General features: G+C 49.1%; 1 protein-coding gene across 1 annotated transcript; it reads right to left on the minus strand.

Moving 5' to 3' along the window:
• Positions 1–503: 503 nt before the first annotated feature.
• LOC138243217 (carbonic anhydrase 4-like) lies at positions 504–7,162 on the minus strand. The gene is made up of 9 exons (XM_069198739.1): positions 7,128–7,162; positions 6,143–6,197; positions 5,065–5,106; positions 4,722–4,892; positions 2,680–2,828; positions 2,379–2,468; positions 1,794–1,866; positions 1,539–1,702; positions 504–1,071 (listed from the first exon to the last, which is right to left on the minus strand). Exons 2-9 carry the CDS (start codon positions 6,195–6,197, stop codon positions 886–888), a joined length of 930 nt encoding a protein of 309 aa, XP_069054840.1. The 5' UTR covers positions 7,128–7,162; the 3' UTR covers positions 504–885.
• Between the last annotated feature and the right edge of the window lie 4,268 nt (positions 7,163–11,430).

Genomic DNA, 11,430 nt, shown 5'->3' on the forward strand with positions numbered 1-11,430 from the left:
GTTCTTTCTGAAAAGAAGTCTGTATATCAGCTTCAAGAACATGGCCGGGCTGCTTGCTACACACTCCCACCACCCTCTGTGTAAGGATGTGCTCCTGTTCTCAGTTTTAGATGCACTTCCAGCTAGTTTCCGCTCTTGTGCTCCAGATGAAAGCCCTGAATCTAAAGGCTGTGGATGAAGTCACGAGGAAGACTCCCTGTCAGAGGCACCAGGATGAACCCGGTAATAGCTGGAAAGTGACACCGAGGAGGTGGAAATTTCATCTGCGTGACAGGTGAGGTTGTCATCAGTAGGTGAGAATGAGACAGGGCCAGTGCTGGGGAGAGATCTGGGGGTCCTGGCAGCCTCTAAACGGGGATTGTCGGGTCTCTGCACAAGCAGGTAGCTGAACTGTAACTTCAGCTTGAGGCAGTGACTCGCGTGCTAATGTGTTGAAGTCCTGTCGCAGGACAGGGGAGGGTGAGTGTGAGCTTGGGTTCGATGCAGAGAGAAGGTGCTGGCATCTCTCCTCAGGCAGGACTGCCCAGCATTTATTAAATATTTCAAACAGATTCTCAAGCAGTAATAATTATTAAAACACAGAATGAGCAGGATGTGATACAGACAGAGCAGTGCCACCAAGACATCACAAAGTCCTGATATGATTTCATGTGCTTCCAATATTACATCACATTTTCCAGAATTGACATCATACAATCCCCAAATGTCTTCACAGCCCCTGTAACTTACTGCGGGGATGTTATGTTTATGAGTAGGAGCCATGCAGCTGCACCCAAAGGAGAGAGCAATGAGTGGTCCTGACTCAGGAAGAGAGAGAGGAAAGATGTCTCAAATGCAGATGTAGAGTGAAAACAATGACTTTCTCAACAAGGGCCCCCTGTTCCCTTAGCCAGACAGAACGTTCAGCTCCTCTTCAGCTCCAGTGAGGAGCTGGTCAGGGCTGCTGCCATCCCTGGAGCTCGCACCCAGGGCCAGCCCGACAGCAGGGGAGGAGAAGATACTGCGGCCATTCAGAGGCAAGACAGGGCGATAAACATCAGCCAAGTGCAGGACTGTAGTGAACTGGTCAATCTGGAGAGAGAGAGGGGTTAATACAGACACACTGACTGGACACTCCAGTACATTAGCACTGCACTGAGAGAGAGGGATTAATACAGACACACTGACTGGACACTCCAGTACATTAAAACTGCACTGAGAGAGAGGGGTTCATACAGACACACTGACTGGACACTCCAGTACATGAACACTGCACTGAGAGAGAGAGGGGGGTTCATACAGACACACTGACTGGACACTACAGTCCATTAACACTGCACTGAGAGAGAGAGGGGTTAACACAGACACACTGACTGGACACTCTGGTACATTAACACTGCACCGAGAGAGAGAGGGGTTAATACAGACACACTGACTGGACACTCCAGTACATTAACACTGCACTGAGAGAGAGGGGTTAATACAGACACACTGACTGGACACTAACAGCTCAATACAAACATGTTTAAGACGCACACACACGTCCGCCTGTCTCTCACCAGATCTCTGCTGACCCTCACAGGCTCCTGGAACACGGTCCATACCACAGCCTCATTACAGTCAGGGGTGGTCAAGGACCCCCTGTAGCGAAAGAACTTGGAGCGGTCCACCCCCCTCAGCAGCTCGTCCAGGGAGAGAAACAGAGCCAGAGTCTTAGTATAGCCTATTGGGGAACGAGAGAGAGACGCATCCTTAACCGAGAGCGCTCGCTGATGGACCCTCACTGGCTGGACACTCCTCTCCTGTCACCTCACCTGTCCCAGCGACCTCCTTCAGGAGTGACGTCAGAGTCTTCCAGCCCTCAGGAGTGCCACCTGCCTCTGTCGCCTAGCAACCCAAAGAGAGGCTGTCTGTGTCCCAGTCTGTGGTCTTCATCTCCACATGTCTGAGATCAGCTGGTCTCTGGACTGGACAGCGCCACTGGACACACACAGTGTCCCCAGGGAACCGCAGGAGCTGAGAGCCTGCACACTCATCTTCCTGCAGGAACACTACCCTCTGCTGGACACTGGGGCTCAACCAGACAGCTTTGCTGGCTCGACAGATGAACCCCATGTCATTTCAGACGTTCACTATCACATATCACTTCTCTGTTATCATGCCTGTCCTCTCTCTGTCCTCTCTCACTTTGTTCGGTCTTTCTGTGTCTCTCTGTCAATGTGTTCTCCTTCTTTCTGTGTCCTGTCTCTCTCTCTGTGTGTCATTTCTCTCTCTGTGTATTCTCTCTCTCTGTGTGTCCTGTCTCTGTGTGTGTGTGTCCTGTCTCTCTCTCTCTGTGTCCTGTCTCTCTCTCAGTGTCCTGTCTCTCTCTCTCTCTCTCTCTCTCTCTCAGTACTGACCTCTATGAAGAAGCCCAAGACAGCAATGCCCTCAGGATCAGCCAGAGCTGCAGGCAAACTCTTCCCCTTCTTCACATGGACGATGTGCAGCTGATAACACAACAGTAACACAACACAGCAGTTACACAACACTGTGACACAGCATTGAAAACTGTCACACAGCCCTGGAAACAGTGACACAAGCCTGGAAACAGTAACACAGCCCTGGACACAGTCGCGAAACCCTGGACACAGTCACACAGCCCTGGACACAGTCACACAACCCTGGACACAGTCACACAGTCCCGCACTGTCCCCTCACCTCCATGGGGAAGCGCTGTCCGTCCAGCAGGTGCTCGGAGCCGGGGAAGTCTGCGGAGTTTCCCCAGTGGAAGTGGAACTGGACAGCGGAGTACCAGCCAGAGAGCCCCCCGCCACTGACCCCCGCCCCTGGCCTTAGGGTCACCTGCACTGAGACACACAGCCAGAGAGAGCCAGGGTGTCTCCCATCACTGCTCCCGTCACTGTGCCAGTCACACACTGCTCCCATCACTGTCCCAGTCACTGTCCCAGTCACACATTGCTCCCGTCACCCAGTCACACCCTGCTCCCGTCACCCAGTCACACCCTGCTCCTGCCACTGTCCCAGTCACTTACTGCTCTGCCACTGTCCCAATCACTCACTGATCCCGTCACTGTCCCAGTAACACACTGCTCCTCTAACTGTCCCAGTCACACACTGCTCCCGTCACTGAAACAGTCACTCACTGCTTCTGTCACTGTCCCAATCACTCACTGATCCCGTCACTATCCCAGTCACACACTGCTCCTGTCACTGTCCCAGTAACACACTGCTCCCATCACTGTCCCAGTCACACACTGCTCCTGTCACTGTTCCAGTCACACCCTGCTCCTGTCATTGTCCTAATCACACACTGATCCTCTAACTGTCCCAGTCACTCACTGCTCCCGTCACTGTCCCAGTCACTCACTACTCCTGTCAATGTCCCAGTCACACACTGCTCCCATCACTGTCCCAGTCACACTGCTCTCGTCACTGTCCCAGTCACACACTGCTCCCGTCACTGTCCCAGTCACTCACTGCTCCCGTCACTGTCCCAGTCTCTCACTGCTCCCGTCACTGTCCCAGTCACTGTCCCAGTGACTCAGTGCTCCCGTCACTGTCCCAGTCACACACTGCTCCTGTCACTGTCCCAGTCACACATTGCTCCCATCACTCTCCCAGTCACTCACTGCTTATGTCACTGTCCTAGTCACAAACTGTCTCAGTCAGTCAGTGTCTCAGTCAGTCTCTGTCTCAGTCAGTCACTGTCTCAGTCAGTCTCTGTCTCGGTCAGTCTCTTACTGTCTCAACCAGTCTCTGTCTCAGTCAGTCTTTGTCCCAGTCACACATTGTTTCGGTCAGTCTCTAACTGTCTCGGTCAGTCACTGTCTCAGTCAGTCAGTCTCTGTTTCAGTCAGTCACTGTCTCAGGCATTCACTGTCGTAGTCAGTCTCTGTCTCAGCCAGTCTCTGTCTCAGTCACACACTGTCTCAGTCAGTCTCTGTCTCGGTCAGTATCTTACTGTCTCGGTCAGTCTCTGTCTCAGTCACACACTGTCTCAGTCAGTCTCTGTCTCAGCCAGTCTCTGTCTCAGTCACACACTGTCTCAGTCAGTCTCTGTCTCGGTCAGTCTCTCGCTGTCTCAGCCAGTCTCTGTCTCAGTCAGTCTCTGTCTCGGTCAGTCTCTTACTTTCTCGGTCAGTCTCTGTCTCAGTCAGTCTCTGTCCCAGTCACACACTGTCTCGGTCAGTCACTGTCTCAGTCAGTCAGTCTCTGTCTCAGTCAGTCTCTGTCCCAGTCACACACTGTCTCGGTCAGTCTCTCGGTCAGTGTCTCGGTCAGTCAAGGTCTCGCTCAGTCACTGTCTCGCTCAGTCACTGTCTCAGTCAGTCTCTGTCTCGGTCAGTCTCTGTCTTGGTCAGTCTCTCACTGTCTCGGTCAGTCACTGTCTCAGTCAGTCAGTCTCTGTCTCAGTCAGTTACTGTTTCGGTCAGTCTCTGTCTCGGTCAGTCTCTCACTGTCTCAGTCAGTCACTGTTTCGGTCAGTCTCTGTCTCGGTCAGTCTCTCACTGTCTCAGTCGGTCTCTGTCTTGGTCAGTCTCTCACTGTCTCTGTCAGTCACTGTCTCAGTCAGTCACTGTCTCAGTCAGTCAGTCCCTGTCTCAGTCAGTCAGTGTCTCGGTCAGTCACTGTCTCAGTCAGTCCACATCTGTCTCAGTCAGTCAGTGTCTCGGTCAGTCTCTCACTGTCTCGATCATTCTCTCGCTGTCTCAGTCAGTCAATGTGTGTGTCAGTGTTACCTGTGTGTCCGTTGTTGGTCAGCTCTCTCATGATGTTCTTCTCTCTGTACCCAGTGAAGGTCAGCTCAGTCAGATTGGGGTCAGTGGTCACTCCGGAGGTCCTGATGTCCACAGGAGACTGACGTTGCCCATTGCAGTGACCAAAAGGCCTGGATACCCAGGCAGAAGGGCCTGTAACAGAGACACAGTGCCTGTGTACACTGATCGGTTGTGTAGACAAGAGACTGGACCTCAGTCAGACCATTCCTTAACCAATCATCATTCAGGGTCATTAATCAGAGCATTCCTTAATCAATCACTGATCAGGATTTTATTGATTAGATGATTCACTCCGGTGTCTTACCACACTGCCCGCGATGGTAGCACCAGTCACACTGATGAGACTCTGAAAGACAAGAGGCAAATTCTCAGGACAACTGGTTTCCTGCTTTCTTACGACACTCAGAATTACACCTCCCATCCTGTTACTGAGGTTTGCAGTGATCGCCTCTCTCACTGTGTCTCCTGTCCTGTTGTGTGTGTTTATCACTGAGATATTCTCTGTGATCTCTTCTCTCTCGCTGTGTCTCCTGTCCTGTTGTGTGTGTTTATCACTGAGGGATTCTCTGTGATCTCCTCTCTCTCACTGTGTCTCCTGTCCTGTTGTACTATATGTGTTTATTACTGAGGGATTCTCTGTGATCTCCTCTCTCTCACTGTGTCTCCTGTCCTGTTGTGTGTGTTTATCACTGAGAGATTCTCTGTGATCTCCTCTCTTATTGTGTCTCCTGTCCTGTTGTGTGTGTTTATCACTGAGGGATTCTCAGTGATCTCCTCTCTCTCACCGTGTCTCCTGTCCTGTTGTGTATTACTGAGAGATTCTCTGTGATCTCTCTGTCTTCAGGTATTCTTACTCCAGTCTGCAGGTGCTCTGTTGAGAGTGTGGTATCACCTGTGGGATCACAGTGTGGTTTGGCAGCAGCTCGATGTCTGACTGGAATGTGTCACAAGGTTGATCAGTTTGGCCCAGTCCATTACCCTCTGGTAAGCATTATAGGAGCACAAAAACACAGATCTCCAGACTCAGAGACAGCTTCTTCCCTCATGATGTCAGCTTGTCTAATTCTACAGTGACTCTACAACTGCACACTGCTTCTGCTGCCTTTTATCTGTGTGTTATTCAGCTTCGTTGTTGCTGCTGCTGTTGTTGTGTGTTGAAGGTGATGTTTCCTCAATGTCTTTGTATTGGAGCCTACATGCAAATAAGCATCTCATTGCGCTTGCGCCTGTGGCAAATAAATTAAACTGAAACTGCTCTGAGATTGTGTCTAATTAGATTGCTGATTGAATACTCAATAGAAATGTATATCACTCTGAACCACAGCAGAGCTTCATTTCCAGCTCAGGATCTAAGGAGCAGGAGGAGTGAGAATAATACTCACTGGCTCTCACTGAGGACAGCAGCCCCAGACACAGCAGGAGGAGAAACACATCCATCTGTTAGAGAAAACCAGACAGAGATGAGTCTGTATCCCTGAGCACACCTGCGTCTTTAACACACAGCTGGTCACTGAACACAGACGAACCCCAGTCCAATCAGGGCAATACAGCAACCTACACAGCCACACACAGCACTGAGACTTTCTGTCAAGTACTGTAGTAAGATATACTTTGTTATTGTGTGGTGAAAGCACAGTACAGTGCAGTAAAACCCAGTGAGATTGTAAAAGAGTTGATTACAGGTAAAGTCCAGTGAGATTGTGGTAAAACAGTCCATTACAGGTAAAGTTCAGTGAGATTGTGGTAAAAACATAGTCCAGTGCAATACACCCCAGTATGTTTGTGGTAAAACACAGAACAGTGGAGTACATCCCAGTGAGATCGAGGTAAAAACACAGTACAGTGTAGTAAAGCCCAGTGAGATCAAGGTAAAAATACACTACAGTGCAGTAAAGCCCTGTGAGATTGTGGTAAAAATACAGTACAGTGCAGAAAAGCCCAGTGAGTGTCACGCCCTCTGCAGCTAGAGGGCGCTCCTTCTCTGTCCTGTCCCTAGTTTCCGGTCTGCTGTCCTTCCTGTTCCCTCTCTTTCCCTTGGGCTATATATTGCTGGGTCTTGCACTCTGTCCTCGCTCAGCATTGAGGTTCGGATGTCCTGAGACCCGCCTAGCACCAGGGCGCCCCACGTCCGCTCCCTGAGGGCATAGGTTTCTATACGGCATTCCTGAACTCTTTGCACTAATGAGCCCGGGCCTTTTTCCCGTCTCGCCGCCACGCATATGGGTCATTTTTCCGCTCTCCTGCTCCCCACGGTTAGTCCCTTTGGACGTCCGTGACAGTGAGATTGTTGTAAAAATACACTACAGTGCAGTAAAGCCCAGTGAGAGTGTGGTAGATGAGACAGCAGATCAAAGGAGACACACTTACTCTGGGAGTCACTGTGGTGTCGATGTGCCCACTCACTCAGCTCTCGGTATGAGCCCATCTGTGGGCTGTGCTGCTCTTAAACCCTGCAGACAGCCAATCACACACAGAGCTGTTCAGCCCCTCTCGCCCGCTTGATTTTACATAACTGATCTGAAAGTGCCGCCCAGCTTCAGTAGCATGGCTGGGCAGCTTGTTCCACACTCCCACCAGAAGATCCTCCTGTCCCAAGGTTTGTCAGGGATCGGTCTCCTGTCTTTTCTGATTCCATCTCTGCAGCTGTGTGTTGTTCTCATCTTGATGAGCTGCTGCACTGGCGCTTGTGTGATTCGACCCTGATAAGCGCTCCCAGACTTTCCAGATAACTCAGGCGCACCTGATAGCTCTGCAGATTCCCCGAATCTGATTTCCAATCACCCTGGGGGGGAGACAGCAGGACAAAGCTGGAATTGAACAGACGAAAGAGCAGCTAGACCTCAGGCACTGAGCAGGGGTGAGCATGTGCGCCTTGTAGCACTGAGGTCCTGGGGTTTAGCTCCTGGGGTGCTGTGTGTGTGGAGTTTGCATGGTCTCCCCATGTTCATATGGGTTTCCTCCCACAGTTCAAAGACACACTGGTAGGATATTGGCCTCTGGGAATATTGGCCCTGGTGTCAGCGTGTGTGTGTGCCTTGTGATGGACTGGCGTCCTGTCAAGGGCGTACCTTGCCCTGGGCCCATTGCTTGCTGGAATAGACTCCTGCTCCCTCACGACCCTGAGCTGGAAGAAGTGGTGCGACAACGGAAGGATGAATAAAATTGTGAGCCTTGAGCTGACAATCCTCCCCAGCTGTAGAACAAGGACAAAGTCCTGTTTTAGAGTACAGTGTACTGTTGTGGTCAGCATGTTACAAAACAAAAGATGCTGCTGCACTGGAATAATTCCAGAGATGTATACCATACTGACAAGCTGAAGGAACTGAGTCTCTTAAGTCTGAAGGGAGTGTCCCACACTGACAGGCTGTAGGAACTGAGTCTCTTTAGTCTGAAGGGAGTGTCCCACACTGACAGGCTGAAGGAACTGAGCATCTTTAGTCTGAAGGGAGTGTCCCACATTGACAGGCTGAAGGAACTGAGTCTCCTTAGTCTGAAGGAAGTGTCCCACACTGAGAGGCTGGAGGAACTGAGTCTCTTCAGTCTGAAGGGAGTGTCCCACACTGACAGGCTGAAGGAACAGAGTCTCTTTAGTCTAAAGGGAGTGTCCCACACTAACAGGCTGAAGGAACTGAGCATCTTTAGTGTGAAGGGATGGTCCCACACTGACAGGCTGGAGGAACTGAGTCTCTTTAGTCTGAAGGGAGTGTCCCACACTGATCAACACAGCTGAATTCTTCATAATAAACAGTAAGACACAAGCCAGAGGACAGCAGAGGAAACATTGGGGAAGAGCAGTTCAAACTGTGCCCAGAGGGCTCCCCCTGTGGTATTATCATGAAAGGGTATGAGTGACCATGGCATGTGCTTCAGAACTATAGAACGCTTCCACACGTGGCACAGTGGCTATTTCTGATTAGGTGAACCTCCTCTTTCAGGAATTCTGAAAAGACAATTAATCAGCCCAGATCAGAAGTAAACCTAGGTCAAGTCATGTCAGGTTTGAAATTCTCTCACCCCTCAGAACGGTGTCTGTGCTGACACATGAGACAGACTGAGACAGCTTTACTGGGAGTATGAAAGCCCCTGGAGAAGGTGTGAATGCAGAGATTAACAGGGAAGATGCTCCTCTGTGTTCCTGTTGTTTCATGAACGACCATCTGAGACTCAAACTGTCTTTAATCCTTTCTGGTTTAAAGACACTGCAGCTCCCAGAAGTTTTCTGAAACTTTAGTCATTTCTGGTTCACTGCTGGAACTCCCAAAAGTCCTCAAAGTGGAAGAGTATCCAAGCAATGCAGACGTTCAAGAGAGTTTCTGGTTTTAATGACCTCTTGTCACTACAGTAAAGTTCTTACACACTAGATGTAAAGTAAGTAACTGCGGTTTTATTCCATGTTCAAACAATTAACTTGAACCTCATTACTTTCTTAAAGAACATATTATTCTCTGACCCTTGAACTACAAAACCTCACCTACAGAATTCTTTTTAAGCCCCCAAAAGTCCCTTCCCTTTCAACTTACTTCCTTCAATGTATCCCAAATTCCAATCTCCAAACAAAGGCACTAGAACTGTCTTTGCTAAGCCCTGTGTACTGTACTGTAGAAACCAGCTCTAGGGCCAATGGAACCCCGTGAAACTGTCAGTTGGCCCTCTGGTGTCACACTTCCTGGTATTTGTAGTCCTGGCTTGTAGTCTTCAGCTCTAGCTGCCCGTCCAGGAATTCAGTCTCTGTGAATCAACAGCTGTAGGAAACACAGCGAGAAGCAGGTGGAGAGGAATCCTGCTGAATCAGGGCTGAGGTCCTCTTTCTCAACCGCGGGCCGTTAGCAGGCTCGCACCCTTGCGAAACACCACATGATTCGGGGTTAATAACGGCTTGGTTTCTTCAGCACAGCTTGTGCAAACCTCTTGCAACTTCCAAGAATAACAAAATCTTAAATTTGTGAAATCATGAGTCAGGATGCACTTCTTTTAAATATCGCTACTGCTGTTGATACTAACAATCCCAATGATAATACTGAAACACCAATAAATAATATTGATGCTCATTAAGGGTAAAGGTGTTGGTATAGGATTTCACTATAGATGCAAGAATCTACAGCTGGTAACACTATAGAAACATAGATGGATGACAATACTAATGCTAATCTTGACACAAATACTGATATTAATAATGATACTGAAATTAGTACTAATGATGATACTAATACTGATATTAACACTAATAGAGAAAATAATACTGAAACTGATACTACTGATACTAACACTGATGATACCTTTCATACTGACAATACTAATGATCTCCCTTCTTGTATGAATTGGCTGCCCAAAAGATAATGGAAATCAATCTCCCTACTCTACAAGTACATCAAGTGTCAGGATTCCAGAAATAATGGGAATTATCCATCCATCTACTCTCTAACCTCTGCATCTGCTTCAGGGTTGCGGGAGGGCAGAGCCTATCCCATCAGGCAGTGGGCTCAGGGCAGGGTCCAGCCTCGAGGAGAGTCCAGTCCATCACGGGGCAGCACACAGACACAGACACGAGAACAGGGGGCTAGTTTGCTCAGCTTTGCTAAGTCACTTAGTCTCCCGGGATATCTCTGGGCTGCTGGAGGAAAGTGGAACTCCAGGAGATAACTCAAGCAAACACAAGAAGACCTCCACACACACAGCACCCCAGAACCTGAGTCCACAACCCCAGCTCTGTGAGGAAGACATTCAGCACCACCACCACACCCAGTCTTCCCATTTCTGATTTATGAAGAGAAGGGGCTGCTGCAGAGCGGCTTGTGCAAGATGACCAGACGTGTGGTTTCAGGTTTAAGGACGGAAACGAGCCCAGTCACTAACGAACTCACTCCCCCAGCGGGCAGTGAGGCCACACCAGAGGGCTGGAGAGGGGAATTCTTCTTGATCACGCCTGAGTTGTACGAGTTGTTCACAAACCCCGCACTCCACCTTCAACTAGATGTTCGGTTAGAGGATTGATTTGATCATCATTGAATCAGTGATGAACTTGTAAATGTTAACAATAGCAATAAGCAGCAGAAACTGTACAAAGGTCTGTGCTTCTCCAGCGCACGTCGACCATGTCTGATCGCTGCTCCAAAGATATTTACTGTGCTTTCGCTTCCAGCCTCTGTTGGGATTTTTCTAATTAAAGAGAAATTTATCAATTTTAAATTCGATACCTTCACAGTGTGAAGTGACCCAGGCTGTGATCATGGGGAGGCCGAGAAGAAAGCTGTTGAGTATACTCCTATACTCTGGAAATGCCATACTCTGATACTCTCAGACTCCAATACTCTCATATTCCTACAATATGAAAGGAATATGAGAGGATAGGCACATGGGAGTGTGCCTATACTCTCATACTCCTGAATTCCCATACTACCAGACTCCCATACTGCTTTAATCCCAAACTCTCATACTCTCATTCTCCAGTACTCCTATATTCCCAAACTCCTATAATTGTGTACTTCCACACTCCCCTACACCTATACTCCCATATTCCTGTCCTCCAATTACTCCATTACTTCTATACTCCTATAATTCTTTAGAATTAATAATAATTAATAATTGCTTGCATTTATATAGGGTTTTTCTGGACACTCAAAGTGCTTTACAGGTAATGGGGACTCTCCTCCACCACCAGTGTGCAGCCCCA

Source organism: Lepisosteus oculatus, chromosome 14 (assembly GCF_040954835.1).
Source record: "Lepisosteus oculatus isolate fLepOcu1 chromosome 14, fLepOcu1.hap2, whole genome shotgun sequence".
Taxonomy (NCBI): Eukaryota; Metazoa; Chordata; class Actinopteri; order Semionotiformes; family Lepisosteidae; genus Lepisosteus; species Lepisosteus oculatus.